General features: G+C 43.2%; 3 protein-coding genes across 5 annotated transcripts in view; 1 reads left to right on the top strand and 2 right to left on the bottom strand.

The window, feature by feature from the left end:
• Positions 1 to 3,600, bottom strand: part of UBE4A (ubiquitination factor E4A) — a 40,943-nt gene extending 37,343 nt beyond the window's left edge. For all 3 annotated transcript variants that reach the window (XM_064375461.1, XM_064375463.1, XM_064375462.1), the window contains exon 1: positions 3,515 to 3,600. The gene's annotated coding sequence lies outside the window, so the exon portion shown is untranslated. The remainder of the gene's footprint in view (positions 1 to 3,514) is intronic.
• A 3,907-nt stretch (positions 3,601 to 7,507) lies between these two features.
• Positions 7,508 to 17,414, bottom strand: LOC105729555 (T-cell surface glycoprotein CD3 gamma chain). Its single transcript, XM_012470400.2, has 7 exons — positions 17,291 to 17,414; positions 13,145 to 13,168; positions 12,251 to 12,478; positions 11,531 to 11,662; positions 10,816 to 10,859; positions 10,001 to 10,084; positions 7,508 to 9,395 (listed from the first exon to the last, which is right to left on the bottom strand). Exons 1-6 carry the CDS (start codon positions 17,343 to 17,345, stop codon positions 10,019 to 10,021), a joined length of 549 nt encoding a protein of 182 aa, XP_012325823.2. The 5' UTR covers positions 17,346 to 17,414; the 3' UTR covers positions 7,508 to 9,395; positions 10,001 to 10,018.
• A 1,650-nt stretch (positions 17,415 to 19,064) lies between these two features.
• Positions 19,065 to 24,895, top strand: LOC105729556 (T-cell surface glycoprotein CD3 delta chain). The gene is made up of 5 exons (XM_012470401.3): positions 19,065 to 19,215; positions 21,244 to 21,462; positions 21,924 to 22,055; positions 22,327 to 22,370; positions 22,580 to 24,895. Exons 1-5 carry the CDS (start codon positions 19,161 to 19,163, stop codon positions 22,643 to 22,645), a joined length of 516 nt encoding a protein of 171 aa, XP_012325824.1. The 5' UTR covers positions 19,065 to 19,160; the 3' UTR covers positions 22,646 to 24,895.
• Positions 24,896 to 25,126: the final 231 nt, after the last annotated feature.

Raw genomic sequence — 25,126 nt, 5'->3', positions numbered from 1 at the left:
ATATCTAACCTTCACTGTTTACCTGATTTTTAAAAATAATACTGAAGAAAATGCAAATTCCAACTGTCAGGTCTACTGTGTAATATGAAATATGTATACCTCACAAGTGTTTAATAGAGCTGACTGAGCCTGCATTCATACTCTTCTGATTACATCTCCTCATTCAAGACCAAGTGAACTCAGAGGCACAACAGAATAAGCAGAGCTCCCTGAAAGGCTTTCTCCCTTTCTGAAATTTTAAGGCTGTGACATAGAAATATTAAATACAAGCCTGAAAAGAGTGGGAAGAGACAAAGGGTATGAATGTTCTGCTCACAAGAATCCTGAACTGTTACAAGGACAGAGACCTTAGAAATAGCGGGGGTAGAGGTATAAAGGAAGAAGAAGAAAAGAACATTTGGTCTACCTTTAGTTTACTGAGGCAAGACTCCCCTCACATGATCATATTAACAAAAGTTAATGTGGGCTAGGTGCAGTGGCTCATGCTTGCAACCCCAGCACCTTGGGAGGCTGAGGCATGTGGATCACCTGAGGTCAGGAGTTCAAGACAAGCTTGGCCAACATGGTGAAACCCCATCTCTACTAACACAAAAAAATTAGCTGGTTGTGGTGGTGGGCACCTGTAATCCCAGATACTCAGGAGGCTGAGGAGGAAGAATCGCTTGAACCTGGGAGGTGGAGGTTGCAGAAAGCCGAGACTGCACCACTGCACTCCAACCTGGGTGACAGAGTGAGACTTTGTCTCAAAAAAAAAAAAAAAAAGCTAATGTGGCCAAAAAAGTTACCCTTATTTACTGCAGAAAGAGAGATTATTTATAACATTTCTTGACAATTTTGAGGCATCTTCAGCACTTGCTTCATGCTCCTCTGTCATTTTTTTTCTACACAAGAGTTAATGGCCAATTAGCTGTAATGACTTAGGCAGAGAGTCTAGTTTCTTCTCAGCTCAGAGCTTTACTGTTTCAAGCAACTGAACTGTTATTTGTATTTTTAGTAGAGATGGGGTTTCAACATGTTGGCTAGGCTGTTCTCAAACTCCTGACCACAAGTGCTTCTCCCACCTTGGCCTCCCAAAGTACTGGGATTATAGGCATGAGTCACTGCGTCTGGCCTTGTGTATTTTATTTTTTGCTATGTATATTTTAGTCAAGCCTAATAATGCAAAAAAAGGGAAAGATACCCTATTTAGTATTGGAATTAAAGAGAGGGCTTTTCCCCATGTAATTACTGCATAAGTTTAATTATTACCTCTAATTAATGTAAAGCCAATAAGGATTGTCCTATTGTTAGCTGACACCATTTTACTTCCATCCTAAAATACCTCGAATTCCAAAGGAATGCAAAAAGTATAGTGAACTCTTCTTATTTCTGTCTATAAAACATCACATCCATTTTTTCCTTTGGGTATCCACTCCACTCAATCCATATGTTCAGGAGGGGTTGGCCTCACCCCAGGAATGAACATACGGGTGTGGCCAGGCTAAAAAGAGTACAGCATTTTCTAGCCAAAGCAATTGATCTAGGAGTGGATGCAAGACACTATAGAGGCCTGACAGAGTCAATGAATACCAGCTTCAGGACTTCAGTTGAATCTACAGAAAAGGGAGTTTTTTTCCTGCTTGAGTTGCTAGGCTGGTAAGATATAAGCCTAGAGTTGCCATCTTTACACCATTTAGAAAAGGCCTAGCCTAAAACTAAGCCAACATACAGAAGAATATAGAATTGAGAGATGGAAAGAGAAATCCGGACTTTTCAGTTATAAAAACCAATAAAATTTCCCTAAATGCCTAAACCAGTTTTATTTTTTAAAAAACACAACTGAAAAGTGTCTAGATTATCACAAAGGACGTGCATCACCTGCAACACATAAGCAGAAAGGAAGCTGAAAGCCAGGAATATAGGACATACAACAGAGAGGCTCTTAAGACTATCAAGAAGGCCAGGCGCAATGGCTCACGCCTGTAATCCCAGCACTTTGGGAGGTCAAGGTGGACAGATCACTTGAGGTCAGGAGTTTACCAGCCTGGCCAATGTGGTGAAACCCCATTTCTACTAAAAATACAAAAATTAGCCAGGCATGGTTGTGTTCGCCTGTAATCCCAGCTACTTGCGGGGCTGAGGCAGGAGAATCACTTTAAACCGGGAGGTGGAGGTTGCTGTTAGCTGAAATCATGCTATTGCACTCCACAGTAGAGCCTGGGTGAAAGAGCCAGACTCTGTCTCAAAACAAAACAAAACAAAAACAAAACAAAACACACGCACACACACATACAAATATATAGTCTCCTATTTTCAACTGCCATACAGAGATACAACACTATCCTGTTGTCAGACTTAGGGATGGTACAACTACCAATCCTTAGAAGCTTCTGGATTTGATTCTTTTAAAATATATCCTCCTTGAAAACAAGTTTCACTTTGATATACTTGCTGCAAAAATCTATAATAGCTGTCCTACAAAATTCTGTCAACTCCTTCTGATTCAAGCTTTTGTTTATGAACACTATCACTAATCCTTTAAGACCATTGTCAGCTCTCGTGAACACACAATGTGTTAACATCAGACTTGGTATTGTTTTTAAACAGGAATATCTGGAACACTCTGTAAAACTGGGATTGTCAAAATCAAGCTCTATCAAATCATACTCTCACAAGGTCTCTGTCCTGACAAATAAAGTATAACAGAAATTAAAAAACCATTTTCGTTGTCATATGTTTCACCCAACACTATTGGGCCATGCTAATATGGCCACAAATTCCATCAACACATCTGTCTGCAACCTAGAAAGATCTCAAGTCAAAAAGCAGACAGCAGTCCTTCTTGGATTCCATCTTATTGCAGGTTTCCATGTGAGGCCAAAACAGTAAATGACAGCAAGACTAAATATATGCTTGCTCTCAGACCATAAAACTGATTCTAAAGGGAAGATTCATCAAATATAAGCTCATGAGGTGTGGTCACTCAACTTTAGAAGTGTCTTCTAAATCCAAGGAAACATGAAGCACAGTGCCCCAAGAGTTATCTGTGGTGAACTCATCACCTGCCTTAAGAAATGTCAACACCCTGACGTATGCATTCAACTGGTTTGCTTACGACTCGCGATTAATCTTATCTTTTTGCATCTGCCTATTTGCTATCTACTCTTTATATTTTATCCTTCCACGTTCCATAAGGGATTCGCGGGAAGGAGGGAGATCCACCCGCCCGGGGCACGTTCTAGAGAAAGTAAGTCATAAGATAATGCAATGACAGCGCTCCGGCCTCTTCCGGGAGGGGCTTGGCAAATTTGGGGACAGAAATGTACAGAGAGACATCAGAAGCTGGGGCACTGTAAGGGGTTCCAAATCACACAGGGTCGAAGTTCAAGAAGGAGAAGGTCCCTAGTTAGGAAAGCACAGAAGAAAGAATTTGGAGAAGGTAAGAGTGAACAGGCCTGAAACGGCATTGGACTAGCAGAAAATATCACAATGCAAAGTCAACGACGTCCTCCCCTGAGGCTGTCTCCAGTCTTACCAGAGCCTGAAGGGCCAGCAGCGACGACACAACAGAATCAAAACGGCCGAAGCGTTCCCACTTCCGACTCAGCACAGTAACCGGAAGTTACATCATCACTAAGTGCCGGGGCTTGTGGAAGTTCATCTCCGCGCCGGAAGCACGATGTACAGGCTCACCCGGGCGACCGGCGCTCAAATACCCCTACGTCGCATGCGCCAGTTTATTAGCGGCGGACTGGAGGCAGGGCGGAAGTGGCAGGAAGTGGCCTTGGGATCGGACTGTGGGACTGGAGGTGGTTCACCTGGCAGTGCGCTTTGAAGAATAGAATATGAGACTGGGTTTTGGAAACCAGAGTATCGAGGGCAGATAAAACTCTGTGATCCCCGGCTCTGCTCGCAACCTCTGTTGGGGATTTGCTCTCTTATTTTCCCACCAGTCCTAGACCTTTTTAAAGACGCTTCTGTTACTCTCGAAGGGATAGCACTATCTTTGGAGGAATCTTTGGAGTGTGCTATCTTTGACTGGATTTCAGTTTTCTTATCTGTAAAGTGGAGACAGTATACATCCTACAAAGTTGTTTCGAGATACACATAATAGAAACAGCATACTTTTCAAGAGTTAAAAGCGCTGTGCAAGTGAAAAAACAATTGACAGAATAAGAGAAAATAGTTGCAACTCATATATCGGTTAAATGATTAATTATCTGGAATATATAAAAAACTACAAGAACGAAAGACTCCCAAACAGTTTAGTTCAAACTCCCAAACAGTTTAGTTCAAAAAAGGGCAAAGGACTTGAATAGACATTTCTCCAAAGAAGATATATTCCAAGGGAATGACTATCCACTTGGTATCTGTGGGGGATTTGTTTCAGTACCACCTTGGGTGCCAAAATCCATGGAAGCTCAAGTTCCTTATATAAAATAATGCAATATTTGTGTATTACCTATGCACATCCCTCTGTGTACTTTAAGTCATCTCTAGATCACTTATAATACCTAATACAATGTAAATCTAAATAGTGTTGTATTGTTTAGGGAATAATGACAAAAAGTTTGTACATGTTCAGTACAGATGAAATTTGTTTTGGAATATTTCCAATTCATGGTTGGTTGAATCCACAGATGCAGAGCCCACAGATGTGGCGGGCCAACTGTATAAACGGTGGATAAGCATATGAAAGAATGCTCAACATCACTAGTCTTTAGGAAAATGAAAATAAAAATCCTGAGATACCACTTCATACCTACTAAGATGGCTATTATTAAAAAAAAAAAAAAAGGGCGGCCAGGTGCCATGGCTCACGTGTGTAATCCCAGCACTTTGTGGGGCTGAGGCAGGTGGATCACGAAGTCAGGAGATTGAGACCATCCTGGTCAACATGGTAAAACCTCGTCTCTACTAAAAATACAAAACTTAGCTGGGCATGGTGGCATGCCCCTGAAGTCCCAGCTATTTAGGAGGCTGAGGCAGGAGAATTACTTGAACCCAGGAGGTGGAGGCTGCAGTGAGTCAAGCCTGCACCTCTGCACTCCAGCCTGGGTGACAGAGCAAGACTTTGTCTCAAATAAATAAATAGGAAAGTAATTATTGGCAGATGTGGAGAAATTGGAACCCTTATGCGTTGCTGATGGCAATGTAAATAGTCCAGACTTTTTGGAAAAACAGTTTGATAATTCCTCAAAAAGTTAAATATAGTATAACTATATAATTCAGCAATTCTGCTTTGATACAGATGTTCAAAATAACTGAAAGCAGGAACTCAGATACCTGTATACCTAGGTTTACAGCAGCATTATTTGTAATAGCCAAAAGGTAGAAACAACTCAGAATATCCATCAGCAGATGAATGCATAAACACAATATGGTATATAGCTGCAGTGGCTTATTCGGCCTTGAAAAATAATGAAGTTCTGATACATGCTGCAACATTGAAGAACCTTGAAAAAGTTATGCTAAGTGAAGTGACAGAAAGGACTAAATACTGTATGATTCAATTTTTATGTGGTACCCAGAATAGGCACATTCCTTGAGAAAGGAAGTATAATAGAGGTCACCACGGATTGGAGAGAGAGGGGAATGGGAGTTATTATCTAATGGGTACTGAGTTTCTGTTTAGAATGATGAAAAAGTTCTGAAAATGGATAGTGATGATGGCTACACATTGTGAATATATTTAATGCCATTGAATGGTACACTTAAAAATGGTTAAAATGGGGTCGGGTGCAGTACCTGATGCCTATAATTCCAGAAATTTGGGAAGCAGAGGTGGGCAGATCACTTGAGGTCAGGAGTTCGAGACCAGCCTGGCCAACAGGGTGGAACCCTGTCTCTTGTAAAAATACAAAAATTAGCTGGGTGTGTTGATGTGCTCCTGTAATCTCTGCTACGTGGGAGGCTGAAGCAGGAGAATCGCTTGAACTTGGGAGGCAGAGGTTGCAGTGAGCTGAAATTGTGCCTCTGCACTCCAGCCTGGATGACAGAGTGAGACTTTGTCTTTAAAAAAAAAAGTTTAAAATCATAAATTTTAGGTTATATCTATTAAAGCCCTGGGCAATCTTTGTGTGCCTACCACTGTTCTAGTTCCTAACGATACCATAGTGAAAAACCGTTAAGTCTTTTCCTTCCTGGAGTTTATAATCTGGTGAGTGGGGTTGTAACAGCATTTAAAATTGATGAACACAGGATGAATCATTCAATAATATTTCTGGAATAACTGGGTAACTATCTGTATTTAAAGTTGGTTACTACATTAGATCTGATGCTAAAATCAATTCAAGATTGGTGAAAGATATACATGCATAAAATAAAACCATAAAAATGCTAGAGGAATTCATGGAGGAACTTTTTAAAAAGGATAATCTTAAAATGGAGGAAATGGAGGAAGACTTTTTAAACATGAAACATAATCTAGAGACCATAAGAGACCAGTGAATTCCACTATATGCAAATATTTGTAAAATACGCATGGAAAATTAACCATAAGCAAAGTTAAAAAAAAAAAGACACATAAAGTTGGAAAAAGGCTTGCAACTAATATCACAAAAGATCTAGTGTCCCAAACATGTAAGGGGTTAGTGTAAGTCAATAAGAAAAAGACCAAAGATGTGAACTTATATATCATGGGAAGGAAAAACAAACAGTTTACTCTGTTTTTTTTCTTTTTGTTTTTTGAGACAGAATTTTGCTCTTGTTGTTCAGGCTAGAGTGCAATGTTGTAATCTCAGCTCACTGCAGCCTCCACCTCCCAGTTTCAAGCAATTCTCCTGCCTCAGCCTCCCGGGTAGCTGAGATTACAGGCACCCACCACCATGCCTGGCTAATTTTTTGTATTTTTAGTAGAGATGGGGTTTTGCCATGTTGGCCAGGCTGGTCTTGAACTCCTGGCCTCAGGTGATCCTCCCGCCTTGGCCTCCCAAAGTGCTGGGATTACAGGTGTGGGCCACCGTGCCCCGCCAACAATTTTTAACAAGAAAAATGTAAACTAAAATTATAGTGAGATGCCATTCAGGTTGGCATGATTCAAAAGTTTAATAATACACTGTTGGAACATGTATGGAGTCACAGGCATTTTTGTTTATTGTCATTGGTAATATATATTGGTACAACCTGGCTGGGCACAGTGACTCACACCTTTAATCCTAGCACTTTGAGAGGATGAAGTGGGAGGATCACTTGACCCCAAGAGTTTGAGACTAACTTTGAGACTGGTCTGGGCAACATAATGAGACCTTGTCTCTATAAAAATAAAATTAAACAATTAGCTGGATATAGTGGCACACACCTGAAGTCTCAGCTACTCAGGAAGCTGAGGTGGGAGGATTTCTTGAGACTGGGTGGTTGAGGCTGCAGTGAGCCAATGTCATGCCACTGCACTCCAACCTGCACCACAGAGCAAGACCCTGTCTCAAATATATATATATTCTTGTGTGTGTGTGTGTGTGTGTGTGTGTGTGTTTACAACCTCAATAAAGTTAAATTTGGCAATAGTTAATAAAACTACAAATGCAAATTCAAGTGCCCAACAATTCCATTTATTTGTATTTGTTACAAATAGTCTTATGTATGTTCAAAATGATATTTATTGTTGGCGCTAAAACCATAAAACTAAAAACTACAGAAAGAAGACATAGGAGAAAATCTTTGTAACTGTGGGTTTGGTAAAGATTTCTTAGACATGATACCAAAAGCACAATATATAGGAGAAAAAAATCGATAAAAGGTACTTCAAAATTAAAACCTTTTGCACTTCAAAAGACACCATTAAGAAAAACAAACCACAGATTGATAGAAAATATTTCCAAATCATATATCTGATAAAGGACTTATATCAAAAATATATGCAACCAAATAGTAAGAAGACAAACAAGTAAACCAACTTGAAAATGAGCAAAAGATTTGAAGAGACATTTCACTAAAAAGATAGGAATGGTTAACAAACATATGAAAAGACACTTAGCATGGTTAGTCTCTAGGGAAATGCAAATTAAAGCCACAATAAAATATCATATTAAACCCACAGAATGGGTATATTCAAATACAGTTTTGGGGCAGGTGCGGTAGCTCACACCTGTAATCTCAGCACTTTGGGAGGATGAGGCAGGTGGATCATTTGAGGTCAGGAATTTGGGACCAGCCTGGCCAACACGGTAAAACTCTGTCTTTACTAAATACACAAAACAATGAATGGGGCATGGTGGCACATGCCTGAGGTCTCAGCTACTCGGGAGGGCAGGATAATCGCTTGAACTCAAGAGGTGGAGGTTGCAATGAGTTGAGATCACACCACTGCACTCCAGCCTGGGCCACAGAGCAAGACTCTATAAGAAAAAAAAAAGCCCTAAAGACGGATCATGGTGATGGTTGTACAACTAGTTAAATTTACTAAAAATTTTTGAGAACAGGTGAAATCACTTAAGATGGGTGGATTTTATGGCATGCAAATTATGCTTCAATGCAATTATTTTTTAAAAATGATATTTATACAATGTTAGTCACTGCAGAATTGTAAGAGCAAAAGATTGGAAACTACTTAAATATCCATTGATAGATAGCAGGTTAAATGAATCATAGTCTACTTATACAATATGGCTGCATTAAGAAAGAAGTTCTTTATATAATGATATGCAATAATCTCATAAGATGTATAGTTTGATATCATTTGTCTAAAAGATAGGGGGAGGGAGGATAACATGTACTTGAGAATGTGCTTATATATGTCTAGAATACTTCCAGAGAGATAGATAAGAAACTAGTTTTAAGGCCAGGCATGGTGGCTCACACCTGTAATCCCAGCACTTTGGGAGGCCGAGGTGGGTGGATCACTTGAGGTCCGGAGTTCGAAACAAGCTTAGCCGGGCCTGGTGGTGTACGCCTGCAATCTCAGCTACTTACTGGGGAGGCTGAGGCAGGAGAATCGCTTGAACCCAGGTTCAGTGAGCCGAGATTGCACCACTGCACTCTAGCCTGGGCGACAGAGCGAAATTCCGTCTCAAAAAAAAAAAAAAAGAGAGAAACTAGTTTGTCTCTGGAGAGGGCAACTGGGTCTCAGGGGATGGTAGTGGAGAGAGATCTTTCACTGCGTATTCGAACCATGTTAATTATGACCTATACAAAAAACGAAATAAAAATTACAGCGCAAAAAACTACATTCAAATCGAGGGGGTTACTTATCTTTTCATTTTTCTTTTACAATTTTCCCCAATAGGTGGCGCTTCTGAAACACCATACTTGATTTTATTTTTATTTTATTTGCGAATACCCCAAATTTGCTCTGATGGCCCTTCTTCTCCATTTGTCACCTCTGGGAACCTTGAGTCGAGATTTAGGGTTGAAAGTCTCTCTGCTAGGAGCTTTCCAAAATGTATTGCTTTGATTCTGAGAACTGGATAGAAGAACACCTGGATTGAAAAAAGAAAAATTGCAGTTGGTTCAAAAAACCAAATAATGCTTTCAACCCTGTCTTCCTAATAGAATCTTCAGATAGATTAATTGAATCATAACTTCTGACTGATTGATTTGTTAATTGGAAGGTTAATATAAGCTAGTGGTTCTTAACTAAGGGTGATTTTGCCCTGGAGGTGATGTTTGGACACATTTAATAATGTCTGGACACATTTTTGATTGTCACATTGGACAATCTAATGGCATGTGGTGGAGAGAGGCCAGGAATGCTTCCATAACTCCTACAATGCACAAGCTAGCCCCTCATCACAAATATTTAATTAGCCCAAAATGTTAATAGCGTAGATAATGAGAAATTCTAATACAGGTTAAGATTACTAGTCAGCGTCTGTATGGCTTGAAGCCCTGCTCTGACAGGACTTACAGATACAGAGAATTCTTATTTTCTTAGGCCAAGACAATCAGTATGGTCCCAGAGTTTTTGCAAAAGAGTCCCCCAAAACACCCCGCAATCCCTGATCCCCCAGAGTCTGATCTTTATAGCTGCTTGGGGAAGGGAGATAGATTTGGTAGCAGTTGGGAGGGCAGCTGAAGAACCCACCTACTCTGAGTCCTGAGCTCAATTCCTCCTCAGTTGGTTTCCTTGAAGGTGGCTGTACTGGTCATCTTCTCGATCCTTGAGGGGCTGGAAAGGACAACACAGTCATAAGGTCATTTTTTTCCATCCTCTATTAATTAATTTGATGCATATTTATCGAATGTTTTTTATATGTGAGAATTTGGAGTGGGTACTTCACAGTCCTGAGGATGGAAAGAGGACAAGGAGATAGAGGCTCTGTCTTATTTCTTTTCTTTTTTTTTTTGGACAGAGTCTTGCTCTGTTCCCCAGGCTGGTGTGCAGTAGTGTGATCTTGGCTCACTGCAACCTCGACCTCCTGGGTTCAAGTGGTCCTCCTGCCTTAGCTTCTTGAGTAGCTGGGACTATAGGACATGCTACCATGCCTGGTTAAACTTTTTTTTTTTTTTTGGTATTTTTAGTAGAGACAGAATTTCGTCATGTTGGCCAGGCTTGTCTTGAACTCCTGACCTCAGATGATCTGCCTGTTTCGACTTCCCAAAGTGCTGGGATTACAGGCATGAGTCGCAGCCTGTCTATAGTGCATGGCTGGCCTGTTGAGAGTTTCTTTGAGTGTCCTTCTCAGTGTGTTCTTCAACTTGTGCTCACTGGATCCTAACTTCAGTTTCTGTCAATCCTTCTCTTTAGTTCACCTGCTCTACCCAAAGTGATATCATCATCTGGTATGCTGTTAGCTGTTTCTTACCTGTATAGTATCTTCCAAATAATATGCCCCCCCAGTCCCAAAGTTTTACCCCTACTAATTACAGCAATGTCTCTTTGGTTCTTCATCCCCTTACCTGGTAGAGCTGGTCATTGGGCAACAGAGTCTGTTTGTCTGAAGCTGCACAAAAAGAAACAAAATACACACACAAGGTAGAATGCATAATAAATTGGGTTATAGTCACAAAATAGAATACTAAATAACAATAAGAATTATATAAACACAAGAGTATGGATAAAGCACATAAGCATATTGTTGAGTGAAAGAAGCTACTCACAAGAACACTTAGCATATGAGTCCATTTTCATAAAGAACAAAAACAAGCAAAGTTAATCCTTGTTAGAAGTCAGGACAATGCTCACTCTTGAGGATGGGTAGTGGCTGCAAGTGACAACAGGAGGCGCTTCGATGGCACTGGGAATCTTCTCTTTCTTAAATTGTGTGCTGGCTGCATGGGTATATTTGCTTTGTGAAATTTTTTTTTTTTTGAACTGTTTGCTTGTGAGTCACTTTTCTGTATGTAAGGGTTTGCTTAAAATAAAGAGTTTTTTTTTTTTTTTTTTTTAAAAAAAAACAGAGGCTAAATCAGAGGGAGCTGTATCTTAAGATAGGTGAACATGCTGTGATAACACCAAGTATCCTTTTCTCCTGTCTCAGAGAAATACAGCCTCACCCAACTACGCACATTAGCAAGAGGTGCCAACTCAGTCTCTTCTATTGGGTATGTAATGGTAGGAGGAAAGCTGAGGGTCTCAGGTGGTCCCACTGCTCATCTAAGAGCATTCTTTTACCTCTTGACTGGTGCACTCCATCCTGTCCCGCAATGAAGTAGACCCCAACAGCAAGGAAGAAAATGCTGATGATTTCAGCAAAGACAAAGCCAGATATGGTGGCTGCATTTAGTTCAATGCAGTTCTGACACACTGTGGGGAAAAGGAGGGACAAACCTTTAGGGTGTGAAAGTTGTTCTTCCTGTATCTTTTTCTTCTGCCTATAAGCAATAATGCCCCTGTGGAGGGTAGCTGGCTTTTCCTCTGTGGGTGGCAGGGCAAGGGAAGATCCTTGCGCCAAAACTCAATGCATCTTGATGTTCCTCAGTCCCGCAGGATTCCTGGGGAAGCCCATGTAGTCTAACTACCAGGAAGTATGTGGAACAGAAGGAAGACCCGATGCTCTTCATGCTCCACTGTGCTCCAGTCCTCACTGCTGCTCACCTTGTGATTGCCCCGTCTCCCCAATCCCTTCCACTCAGTTTATAGAAGGTGCTGAATTGCTCGAATCTATGGAGGCCACCCAAAGGTAAACAAAGCTTTACAGGACTGGCTGTACTTTTTCAATAGGTTAAGGGAACTATCTTACAATATTTTAAAAGAGGCAATGCTGAAATTAAGAGAACTGCTGATAATATCTCTGTTGAGCATCTATTTCCACCTTCACCCCAGACAAAAAGTCCACCAGAACAGCAAATACTGATTAATTTCACAAGAAATAAATAAAAGGGGATTACATACTTCTATAATACAGTTGCACTGGTTTTGACTTGTCCTTTGATCCTTTACACTGATACATCCCTCGAGGGTCCTTGGTATTACTTCCCAGATTCCATGTTTTCTGACTTGCAGGTAGGAAGCTTATTATCTTCCCATCTTTAAACCATGTGATATTGTTGTCTTGCACTTTACAAGTCAGAAGTACCGAACCATCTTCTTGACGGTCCTCCACCGTGAGCAAGCGTTTTACTGAAATGGGAAAAGCCATGGTTCTATTAAGAATCTTGCCTCTGAAATTCTCCCTGCCTCAGCATACCAGGAGATCATTAGAGTAGTGTTTCTCAAACTTTGATGTGCACGTGAATCACATGGGGATCTTGTTAAAATTTCAGTTGCTATTTAGTAGTTCTGGGGAGTGGAGATTCTGCATTGCTAACATGCTCCCAGATGATGCCAATATCTGCATCAGGAGGTGAAGAATAAAAGAAACATTGCTGTAATTAGTAGGGGTAAAACTTTGGGATTGAGGGGCATGTTATTTGGAAGATACTATACAGGTAAGAAACTGCTAACAGCATACCAGATGATGAGATCACTTTGAATAGAATGGATGAACTAAAGAGAAGGACTGACAGAGATTGAGGTCAGGATCCCAAGTGACACCAATACCTGCTGGTTCATGGGTCACAGTTTGAGATATGTCTAGCTACTAGGGTCCTGTTTCTCCTGTAAGAAACCAGTTAAATGCTTAGCTACAGGAAAGCTGCCCTGTTGGTTGACAATAGAGACATCACCCATCTATCCCCATGCTTTTATTCATTCTAAACTGTTTGCTCCTGCAGGACTACTGTTGTAGGAAGCCAAATTTCCATCAACTTTCTGAATCTGAGTATAGAAAGAAGCCATTTCTCCTACCTTTGTTTGACTGGACCAAAGTACCTGTAAAGGCAGAAGACAGTTAGAGGATTAGCTGGCGTGGAGTTGTTCAGATGCCCTAAAGTATTTCCATGCTTATTTGAGGCCAAGATAAAGAGAGATCCAAATCTGACTAAATTACCAAATTGAATCAAGGTGATAATAAAGAATTTGTCTCATCTTTGTCCTGGTGTCCTGGGATGGAGTTTCTAACCTCCCGGAATTTCATGAGTGATAGAAGTGCCTTTGTTATCCGTGGTGGACCCTTAGACCATACCTGAGTTTATGCTATGGTGATGCCTCAGGATGGTGCTGGTTAAGACCAACAATATAGTAAGAGGATTACAGCTTTGAAACTAGTGATATCAGCCCCAGGAAGGAAACCTAGAGATTGAGATCAGTCAAGTGGCCGATGATTCAATCAATCACGCCTGTGTAAAGATACATCAATAAAAACTTGATGGAGCTTCCTGGCTGGTGAACACATGGATGTGCTGGCAGAGTGTGGGAGAGTGCTGGGGGTGATGTGTTCTAATTCCATGGGGAGAGGGTATGGAGGCTCTACGTTTGGGACCCTCCTAGACCTTGCCCTTTTCATTTAGCTGGTCCTGGTCCTGGTTTTATTCTTTTTAATAAAACTGAAATAGGAAGTATAGCACTTTCCTAAGTTCTGTGAGTTATTCTAGCAAATTATCAATGAGGTAGGTCATGGGAATCCTTAGGATTTGTAGGCAGTTTGTCAGAAGTGTGAGTGGTCTGGGGTCCCCTGAACTTGTAGCTGAGATTTAAAGTGAGAGGAATCTGGTTGGGAACCATGCTCTTAACCTGTATGGTCTGACGACTAATTTCAGGGATTAGCATCAGAATTGTGTTGTAGTATATTGCCTATCCAGTCCAGAACACTCTGCTTCTTGAGCAGCCAATGCCCTGGCGAGGAGCAGGTGTGCATTATTCAAAGCCTTTAGGCTGAGCTCCTTATAAAATCTTCAGCCTTGGTGATCCTTTTCTGGTAAAAACCCTGGATGTCCCAGGGAAGTGAGCTATTCAGTTAGTCCTCATATCTGTCTCAAAACTCATAGTGACTGGGAGTGGTTGCTCACACCTGTAATCCCAGCAGTTTGGGAGGCGGAGGTGGGCAGACTGCTTGAGCCCAGGAGTTAGAGACCAGCCTGGGCAACGTGGAGAAACCCTGTCTCTACAAAAAAATACAAACATATTAGCTGGACATGGTGGTATGCACCTGTAGTACCAGCTACTCAGGAGGCTGAAGTGGGAGGAATGGTTGAGCCTGGGAAGTCGAGGTTGCAGTGAGCCGAGATTGCATCACTGCACTCCAGCCTAGGTGTCAAAGCAAGACTCTGTCTCAAAAAAACAAAAATAAACAAACAAACAAAAAAACCTTAGGGTAGTAGAGTTGCATGGCAGACATACTACAGAGATCTGGCACTTCAATTCAATTGTATTTAATCCAAACATTTAATAAACACTATTATGACCTAAAATAATTATATATTATGAAAGAAAAGACTGCTGATATGAAGAATCAGCTGCTGCTTCCAAAGTTTACGGTGAAGTGAAAAAATTAAAATACATATTCAATTAATTTAATAGAACTTATACATTATCTTTTAGTGCTTATATGAATGCATATGAAAGAGGGTGGAAGCTATTAATTTTGCCCAAGGGTGGGGGTCAGGGAAAGCTTAATAGAGAAAGTGACATTTATCTGGGCCTTGAAGAGTAAGCAGGAAGTATACCAGACAGATAAGGCATTCTGAGGAGAAGGAATAGCTGAATAAGATACAGCTTTCAAAAAGGACAAGAGAAGTGGTATGGCTAGAGGTAGAGTGTGTGTGACAGGCAGAGGCAGTCATGAGTCAAAGTATAATGGAAATAGAATAAGTGAACTGTCTTAGAACCTCAGGCAGGGCTGGACTATTTTTGAACAGTATCCAGTGCAGTGCCTGGACAAGGTAGGAACTTTATTTGTTGAACGAATGTGCAAATGAATAAATGAGCAAATAGGAGAAAAAGCAAGACAACAGATAAGAGGTTTCTAACTAGCTCTTCTCCTGACCAGCTGGTCAGAAGACAGAGGGAGGACAGAGACCCCTCATTCTAAATTGGATTTGAATTGCAGTGATCGTTGACATTTTTTTTTTTTTGAAACATCTTTTTTTTTTTTCTTGCTCTGTCACTCAGGATGAAATGCAGTGGTGTGATCATGGCTCACTGCAGCCTTGAACTCCTTGGTTCAAGCAATCCTCCCACTTCAGCCTCCCGAGTAGCTGGCATAAGTGCATGCCATCGTGGCTGGCTAATTATTGTAGTTTTTGTAGACACGGCTGGTCTTGAACTCCTGGACTCAAGTGATCCTCCCTTCTTGGCCTCCCATAGTGTTGCGATTATAGCTATGAGCCACTGCACCTGGCCCACTGACATCTTTTAATGTTGCATATCTGAGTGAGGTTTCCTTTTAGGACTTAAGAGGCCATGTAGCCACATTTCTAGATTGGCTGGTGTGAGAACTCTTAGACAGAGGAGGATTTGTTCAAGCACACATAGTACATTGGTGTCCAAGCTGGGCCCAGAAGTCAGGTTTCCTACTGCTCAACTCAATGCTGTTTCCATACTATCCAGCCACCTCATCCAGGCTTCAGAGCTGCTCCTCAACCTGTGTTGTTTTTAGCTGACTTTTCCTCCCATTTCTCAGAAATAATTCTATTCTAAACTCTCATTGTTGTCTTCAAGGCTCCCACCCGGCCATTACCCAGCTTTTGCCTCCCACCTGGTTTTTTTAGAACATGGTAGCTGTTATGGTCCTTTCTCCTTTAGCTTCCATTCCCTTTATAAACCTATCTGTGGCCAGCGCCATTTGCACTTCCTTCTTCCCGGTCTTAGAGGGTAACATTACCTTCCCCTCTGTGCTCTTGACCCCACTCTTGACTCTATCCTTCCATCAACTCCAGGAAACTGCTCTACTCATCATCTTCTCTGTTAGCTTAGAAATGTTCTCAAGTTTCTCTCACCTCAAAACATTTATTCTTAGACTTGACTTCCTCCTCTATCCACCATGCAGTCTCTTCTCCCTGCTCATCCAAATTTCTTTATAGAATTGTCTACACTTGCTGACCTCATCACCTGACCGTCACCTTCTACCAATTTTCACTTGGCTTCCACTCACAATATCCCACTGAAACTGTGCTAATTCACCCGTGACGGGTATTCTGCCACATCCCCAGATTTAAAGTTTTAAATACATTCTTATATTAGTGGGCTCTCTTTAACATTTTATACTCTTGGTAATTCTCTCCTTCTAGAAGCTCTCTACTCCCTTGGTTTCCAAGGTATTGCACACATCTGATTATTTCAGCTCTTTGATTTTCCTTTTATTTCTTTCCCGAAATTTATTTTTTCCTTTAACTGCCCCTTAAAATTGGTGCCCTCACCGTTCCATCTCCAGCCTCCTCTTCCTCACATAGTACTGATGTGACTTCAGCAAATTCCATGGTTTTAACTTCCCCTAGTATGTCCAGATTCCAGGCATCAACCCAGTTCATCTACTTCCTACTGGATCTTTCCAATGGAATATTCGTGCAGGCATGCATATTGTACCTTACACTCAGTCTGGCACCATGAAAACTGATCTCTCCAAGGAGACTGTAAGTTCTGCAGCGCATAAATGTTTTATTCATTTTTATTTCCTCATGGCCTGTCACATATTAAGATCTTACTCATCTTCGTTGACCAATTGACCAACTGCCCAACTAAGTGAATGGACGTTTCATAGGTCAACTGCTAACCCCCAGCTCTGAACAAGGGGACGTATACTTTTTCCTTTTAGTTTCCTGGCCTATGGCCTTTTGAGCTACATTCAAACCTAAGATGGCGGTAACAGGGTCCTCTCTTTAGGCAGTTAAGTACTCTGCTTGGATTTTTCAGAGACAAGGATTTCTTCTTCCCCGTGGGACACTGTTTCTCTCTAGCAGAGAACAGTTAAGAGGCTCCATTTTTGGCCTTCTTTGAACACTAAGATGACAGCGGAAGTAGCTTCAAGGTTAGGGATCCCAATATTCCTGTCTCCCTAGTGATGGCCTCTTCCCTTGAGCCCTTCCCCAGGCTGCCAGACCCCTAGTAGGCCCTTACCTTGAAGAAGAGTGATAGCCAGGATGAGGCCAGCCAGGCCCTTCCCCTGTTCCATGTCAGTCTCTGTCCTCTGGCAAAAGCGCGGAGCAGCCCTTAGCAGCCAGTCAGCCTGTGCAGCAGCTAGACTGGCTCCACCCATTGCCGTTCAGGCTGGGGCCCTTGAGAGAAGGCAAGCACCCAGAGCCTCCACCCTCTGCTGCAAGCGTGGGCAGCAGGGGCCTCAGCAGGGCTGCAGGTGCAGGTGCCTTTTGTTTTTCTGTTAAGGAGTAGAGGGTGGAGGTGGCGAGGAAGGAGAGGGAGAGAGTGCTGGATTCCCACTCAGAGCTCATCTTGCACAGGGAACCGCAGTGGGTGCTGGGTGGGAGATGGTCCTGGGACCGTTTCTTCACGAGGGAGAGAAATATCCCTGTCATTAGTTGTTAGGATTGTAGCCAGTTGTTACTTGTTACTAGTTGTGGTTACTATAGGTAATGAATTTAGAAGGGGTTCTCAGCTGCTTGGGGCTGGACCTCTGAATAGAAAGCCACCTCGGTCCAGGCCTTCATTCAGGATTTTTTTTCACTGTTTATTTTATCTTATTTTATTTTATGATGGAGTCTCCCTCTGTCGCCCAGGCTGCAGTGCAGTGGTGTGATCTTGGCTCACTGTAACCTCCGCCTCCCAGGTTCAAGTGATTCTCCTCCCTCAGCCTCCTGAGTAGCTGGGATTACAGGCACATGCCACCACGCCCGACTAATTTTTGTATTTTTAGTAGATACTGGGTTTCACCATGTTGGCCAGGCTGGTCTCCAACTCCTGACCTCATGATCCGCCCGCCTCGGCCTCCCAAAGTGCTGGAATTACAGGCGTGAGCCACCGCGCCCACCTTCACTGTTCTTTTGAGGTCATGAAAGAGGTGCCTGGAAGGAAATAGTGGGAACAATTCCAAGAAGACAGGCACCACATTTTCAGGGGTCAGAGCTGGGACTGAGTGTCCAGGATCTCAGGGCCCTGTCTCCCTCAGCTAGTCAGTGAGTGAGCCAACAAAAACGTTCAGAGCTCCTGTTATGTGCCAGGCACAAGATACAGCAGTGACAAGACAGGCATGACTCTGTCCTCAGGTGAATGACAGTCTAACTGCAACGGTGTGAAGCATTTCAGATCCTTGTTGGCCACCAGGGAGAAGGTCCATTTGTCTCCCCGGGAGGCTCAATATTGCCTGTGAGTCAATTATATTATTATTAATAACTAGCCCTTATTGAGCACATATGATGTGTGAGGCACCAAGCAAACATCCTTGTTTGAATCTTTATATTGGTACTAACGAAATAAGGATCTGAAAAATTTCATGGCTGGCCCAGGCCCCACAGGTAGGCAGTATTGGACCCAGGATTCAAATCTCTGGCTGAGGTTTCTAAATCCCAGCCTCTCACTGGCAAGAAGCCGCTAGAGCTGGTGTCCCTGGTTACCCAGTGAAGGGTCCTGAGAAAGACCAGCCTCCATGAGAAACCTAGTTGCTATGGCTTGTGCTATGGGGCTGATGGCTTCTCTCAAGGGGCTTTGGGATGTAGCAATTTTTAGGTGGTGAGTAAATGTAGCTGCATTGTGAATAGGGATTCTAAAGTTCAGGCCGCCTTTTCCATATATTCTGCCAGCTCCCTGCTCAGAAATAGAGCAATTTACACCTGCTTCCTTCCTAACCTACTCCTAGCCATCCCCCACCCTGACAGTCTCCCGTCATCAACGGCAGAAAGCAGAGAAGCAGACATCTTATAGCTCCTCCTCCCCTCTACTTTTTCCGGTACCTAGAGTCAGTTGGGGGAGGGCAGCTCTCTCCCAGGCTGTTAGTTCGGTGACCTGGCTTTATCTACTGGATGAGTTCCGCTGGGAGATGGAATGTAACATGTTTCTGTCTGGCCTGGTACTGATTACCCTTCTCCTCCAAGGTAAGGCTACTCCAGGTGGGTGGGGGAAGGGACCTGAGAGGGACATTACTGCTGGGAGTGAGGCCCACTTGAAAGTGCTTCTTGCTGGGCATGGTGGCTCATGCCAGTAATTTCAGAGCTTTGGGAGGCTGAGGTAGGAGGATCCCTTGAGGTCAGGAGTTTGAGACCAGTCTGAGCAACGTGGTGAGACTCTATTTTTACAAAAAACAAAAAAATTGGCCATTCATGGTGGTTACAGCTGTAGTCCCAGCAACCTGAGAGGCTGAGGCAGGAGGGTCACTTGAGCCCAGGATTTCAAGGCTTCAGTGAGCTGTTATCATGCCACTACCCTCCAACCTGGGCAACCCCATGAGACCTCATCTCTCTCTCTCTCTCTCTTTCTCTCTCTCTCTCTCTCTCTCTCTCTCTCACACACACACACACACACACACACACACACACACACACACACGTGCTTCTCAGTGCCAGCTTCAATTCACCAGGCACCCCAGGATGTCAGGATAGCAGGGCTTGGATGTAGCACAGAGTCTGGGAAACAGGCTCTTGACTTTGACTGACTCCAGCCACGGGTGCATGTAGGCCTAGAATGTCTCTCAGAAGGCCTTAGGCCAGAGATCTGTAGGAAATAGCTCAGTATGTATGTACCTGAACCTGGGGCTGGTCTTGGGAGCACAGCCTCCTGCACTATTCCTTTTAGGGCTGATGGCCTCTGTAATCAGCACTCTTGTTCATTTGGCCACAATTATGTCACCCCTGGAGCTATGTCCTAGCACTAATGGGAATGCTTTGAGAGAAATTAACTTTAGGTTGAGCAGAAGGGAGGGAAGATTTGAGGGGTTATCACATAGGAGGATTTCAACTCATCTCAGTTTGCCAATTTCACTTTTAAAATGGAAAGTCCCATGTCCCAGGAACCCCTAAGCAAACTGGGTCCAATGGTAACCGAATAGTTGGCTGCACTAGGACACTCATGATTTCCACTGGAGACAGATCCCTGAAGAGGATGCGACTGTAGGATGTGAAGCATTTGATGTGCATGTGTCTCCCTGAGTAGACACGCATCTACTTCCAACCTACTTCAGAAGCGCGAGCAGCAGCTATTTTAGGGTTTTCTAAAAGATGCTTTTGTATCCAAATTTGTGACCCAGTGTGAAGCCCAGATTGAATGAATGTAGTCTCCACCTTTCCCTGTGTTTGGAGGTATAGACTACAGTGCTTCTGTGGGCTGTGGAGATGTGCTCAGGCTGTCAAAGCAACTCACTGCATCTGGAATGGTGCTGGACTCACCTCCAGCCCTTAAACTCTCCCCTAAGACTTGACTTGTGAGGAGCTCCGGGAATGGATTGAATAAAATTTTTTTTCCTGTTCTCCTCCTTCTAACCAAGGGTGGAAAATCTGTACATGGGATTTGTCCTGGTCCCCTTCTGGACCACTGGGCTGGTAATTTGGGGGCCGGTAAACCAGCTGGTCTCCACCCACAGCCATCCCTGGCCCTGGGAAAGGCTTCAGTATTGAGAGCCCCGCTTTCTTGGTTGTCACTGGAGCGGGGGCAATGAGGAAGGATGAGGACAAGAAGTTGAAGTGAGAGTGTTGTAGATGACTGGGAAGTAGAATTAGATGTTTCCTTGAAGAAAAAATGCAGACATTTCCAACTAAGGAATGTTCTTCTGTCTTTCCATATCTTTCTGGTGTTTCAGTGGTCCATGCTCCCCGTACTCCTCATCGGCGTTCTGGACTCATTTCCAGGAAGGTGCTTGGATCAACCCTGCTCTGGGGGGTCTTCTTTTGCACCAAGTCCCCCAAGACCTGTCCTCTGCTTGAACATCCTCCTGTCCCCCTTGGCCCCTGAAGTTGGCAGGGAACTTTCTGAAGGTTTCTTCTTGTTTGTGACTTCTGTTTCTCTCAATAGAAATCATAGACTGTCCTGGACTAGGAAAGTGGTCCTTTTTAAGTATGAGCTTCTGCAGAACAAAGGGCTTGGTGCAGACCAAAGAGCTGTCTCCAATTGTGGTATTTCTTCCCCTTTAGTGAGCCCCTTCAAGATAACTGTAGAGGAACTTGAGGACAGAGTGTTTGTGAATTGCAATACCAGCATCACATGGGTAGAGGGAACAGTGGGAACACTGCTCGCAAACAATATAAGCCTGGACCTGGGAAAAGGCATCCTGGACCCACGAGGAGTGTATCAGTGTACTGGAACAGAAAAATATGCCGGCAAAGTATCTACCGTGCAAGTTTATTATCGAAGTATGTGCTTCCCGGACCTTTTGGGTTGGAATGGATGGGGCTTCTGGACTTTCTGGTTAGAGGGGGCTGTGGTGAACCCATCTGTTTTTCTAAACAAACTGAGGTCACTATTGCAGTGGTACAAGCCAGATTTGGGCACCTTTGAAGTGGAAGAGAGAGCTTAACTCAGCAAGACAGAGCAGTAGTGGTCATGTTACTGCAGCCTTGGTTGGGTGAGAGGTTTGGCCCACCACCTTGTGCAAGGTCCCACAAAGCTGAGATTACTTCTTGGCTCTCCTCAGGGATTCCACAGGATGAAGGGTGGAGGAAGGTGTGCCAGCGCCATCACCAGGCCTTTTTCCCAGGGTCTTATTGAAGTTTCGGTTTTGGCATGAGAGATCTCAGGGTTGCCTTAGGAGGCAGAGATGGTTCCCTGATCTTAAAGGCTCTCAACCTCTCCTTTCTCCTCCCTTCCCCCACAGTGTGCCAGAACTGTGTGGAGCTGTATCCAGCCACCCTGGCTGGCATCATTGTCACTGATGTCATTGCCACTCTACTCCTCGCTTTGGGAGTCTACTGCTTTGCTGGACACGAGACTGGAAGGCTCTCTGGGGGTTAGTGGAAGAACAGTGTGTGTGTGTTGTGTGTGTGTGTGTGTGTGTGTGTGTGTGTATACCAGTGAGCTTACGCACCAGCTAAGGAATGGGGCGGTGGTAAGTTTACTCTCAACTGGGAGTTACTCTTGCAGTCTCCTAAAGACTCCTAGAAACTTGACTGTCAAATTTGTGGATTCATATCACTTATGCAGACTTCTGAGGGTGTAGGAGGGTGGTTCTCACTGTCCCATCCTGCTAGGCCGCTGATGTCTCTCTCTGGTTCTTCTAGTGGCTGACACACAAGCTCTGCTGAGGAATGACCAGGTCTATCAGGTGAGCCCTGAGGGGAAGGAGGGGGTGGTGAGTAGGGACAGAGAGGCTGACATTGAATGCTGTTTGCACATGGGAAGGGTCCTATTGGGGAGTTCATCTCTGGGTGTGACTGGAGAGGTCAGGCAGGAGCTCTCATCGTCAGAGCCTGCTGGGGCCCTTCCTAGAAGAGTTCTAACCCTGCCTCCTGACCTTTCCCTTTTCTCTCTTAGCCCCTCCGAGATCGAGATGATGCTCAGTACAGCCGCCTTGGAGGAAACTGGCCTCGGAACAAGTGAACCTGAGACTGGTGGCTTCTAGAAGCATCTGTTATCAACTATACCTTTCCTTCTTGTTCAGCCAATAAATATATCCTCTTTTACTTGGCAGGTGCCTGGACTTCTTAAGGCTCCTGGGCAAGGCTTGGGGGTTGTCCTGACTTGGCCGGGATCCTTCCCTCCTGCCTCCCTTTTCCTTTCTTCATCTCCTTCCTTCCTCTGCCCCACACAGAGAGTGCGTTGGGCAGTCTCTTGCCACATCCTGGCTGTCTGGGGTTTTTAGCCCACAGGGCTCCCCGCGTGAAGGGTCTTCTCCACCATGTTCCCCAGCTACTTGTTGACTCCAGTCCCTATGATAACCCTTTTAGGGTTTTGGCTGCCTCATCCAGCCGAGGGTAGGCTGCTGTGTTCAGGAGCCCAGCCACATAGAAGTTTCCATGACGTCATGAACAGGAGTGGCAGAGACAACAAGGGGCCCTTGGACTAGTTTCTCACCAAAACTCAGAGGGTGTGTGTGTGACAAAGTCCCACGGCTGTTAAAGGGATGGCCTCAACTCTACGGCCCTGCTGAGCAGGGGCCACTAGCTGTTAGTCTCAACCTAACAGCTCTTTAGGGGGTATGTTAGTCTCTTTCATACCCCCTTCCCCTGTGTTAAGGCACCATTTTAGCTTCCTTGTGCCAGGATCTGTCCCTGACTTGTTCCTGCCTTCTGCATGATAAACTGGCATTAGAAACTCTTCACCAATTAAAGCACATTATCCTGCTCCATCTACTTGGAAAGCAGGAGTGTGAGACAGGGGTTTTTTTTTTTTTATAGAGTCTCACTGTGTCGCCCAGGCTGGAGTGCTATGGCATGATCTTAGCTCACTACAACCTCTGTTTCCTGGGTTCAAGTGATTCTCCTGCCTCAGCCTCCCAAGTACCTGGGATTGCAGGCGTGTGCCATCATGTTCAGCTAATTTTTGTATTTTTGGTAGAGACAGGGCTTCATCATGTTGGCCAGTCTGGTCTTGAACTCTTGAACTCAAATGATTCTCACACCTCAGCCTCTGAAAGTGCTGGGATTACAGGCGTGAGCCACTGTGCCTGGCCTAAAACTTTTAAAGAAAGTTGTTTTGGCTTCTCTAAGTCCTTTGCACTTGCATTTGAATTGGCTCCTCAGTTACTACAAAAATGCCTGCTGGGACTTTGATCAAGATTGTATTGCATTTATAGATCAATTTCGGGAGAATTAACATCTTAACAATATTGAGTCTTTCATACATGAACATATATTTTGCCAGATTTATTCCTAAATAGTTTATATTTTTTGATGTTATTGTAAGTGCTTTGTTTTTTTGTTTTTTTAGAGGCAGGGTCTTGCTCTGTCACTCAGGCTGCAGTGCAGTGGTATGATCATAGCTCATTGCAGCCTCGAACTCCTGGGCTTAAGTAATCCTCCCACCTCAGCTTCTCAAGTAGCTCTGGCACTATAGACGGGTGCCACTATGCCTGAATATTTTTATTTTTATGTAGACATGGGATCTCACTATGTTGCCTAAGCTGGCCTCGAACTCCTGTACTCAGTGATCCTCCTACCTTGACCTCCCAAAGTACTGGGATAACAGATGTGAGCCACTGTGCCAGGCTATATATGGTATTAAAATTTTTTAAATTTCCAATTGTTTATTGCTAGTATATATAAATACAGTTAATTTTTGTATATTAATCTTGTACCCTGGAAAACTGTTAAACTCACTTATTAATTCTAGTAACTTTTTTTGTAAGTGCATTGAGTATTCTACATAGATAATCATGTTGTCTGTAAATGAAAACAGTTTGTTTCCTTTCCTATCTGGGTGTTTTTTTTTTTCTGTTTCTTGGCTTATTGTACTGGCTAGAACCTCCAGTACAATGTTGAATAGAAGTTGAGAGAGGACATCATTGCCTTGTTCATGATCTTAGGAGGAAAGCCTTGTCTTTCATCTTTAAGTATGGTGTTAGCTGTGGGTTTTCCTTAGATGCCCTTTAACAGGTTGAGGAAGTTCTTTTCTTTCTAGTTTGCTGAGAATTTTTATCAAAAATAGATGTCAAGTATTGTCAAGTGCTTACCCTGTATCCTTTGAGATGATAATGTGGTTTTACTTTGTTAGTCTGTTAATATGGTAAATTACATTGATGGCACGATATGTTAAACCAACCTTGCATTCCTGAAGAAAACTCTAGTCATTTTGTATTATTCTTTTGATATGCTATTAGATTAAATTTATTAAAATTTTGTTAAGAATTTTTGCCTCTGTGTCATAAGAGGATTTGTCTATAGTTTTCTTTTAATCTCTTTGTTTTTGGTATCAGTATATTAGGATTCTCCAGAGAGACAGAACCAATGGGACGTGTGTGTGTGTGTGTGTGTGTGTGTGTGTGTGTGTATCTCGCTTTGCTACTGTGAATAATAGTATAATAGTAATCTTTATTATTTCTATTGTACTATTCTTGTGAATAGTAATCTTATTACTTGTCTA

This window comes from Aotus nancymaae, unplaced genomic scaffold (assembly GCF_030222135.1).
Source record: "Aotus nancymaae isolate 86718 unplaced genomic scaffold, 86718_ANA_hifiasm-v0.15.2.pri h1tg000012l, whole genome shotgun sequence".
In the NCBI taxonomy this organism is placed as follows: domain Eukaryota; kingdom Metazoa; phylum Chordata; class Mammalia; order Primates; family Aotidae; genus Aotus; species Aotus nancymaae.
This window is presented reverse-complemented; position numbering and strand designations above follow the sequence as displayed.

Coding starts and splice junctions, on each gene's coding strand:
- LOC105729555 (XM_012470400.2), bottom strand. CDS start 17,345: ATGGAACAGGGGAAGGGCCTGGCTGGCCTCATCCTGGCTATCACTCTT. Junction 13,169..17,290: donor GGCTATCACTCTTCTTCAAG/GTAAGGGCCTAC, acceptor CTGCCTTTACAG/GTACTTTGGTCCAGTCAAAC. Junction 12,479..13,144: donor TTTGGTCCAGTCAAACAAAG/GTAGGAGAAATG, acceptor TTCCCATTTCAG/TAAAACGCTTGCTCACGGTG.
- LOC105729556 (XM_012470401.3), top strand. CDS start 19,161: ATGGAATGTAACATGTTTCTGTCTGGCCTGGTACTGATTACCCTTCTC. Junction 19,216..21,243: donor GATTACCCTTCTCCTCCAAG/GTAAGGCTACTC, acceptor CTTCCCCTTTAG/TGAGCCCCTTCAAGATAACT. Junction 22,056..22,326: donor GACTGGAAGGCTCTCTGGGG/GTTAGTGGAAGA, acceptor TGGTTCTTCTAG/TGGCTGACACACAAGCTCTG.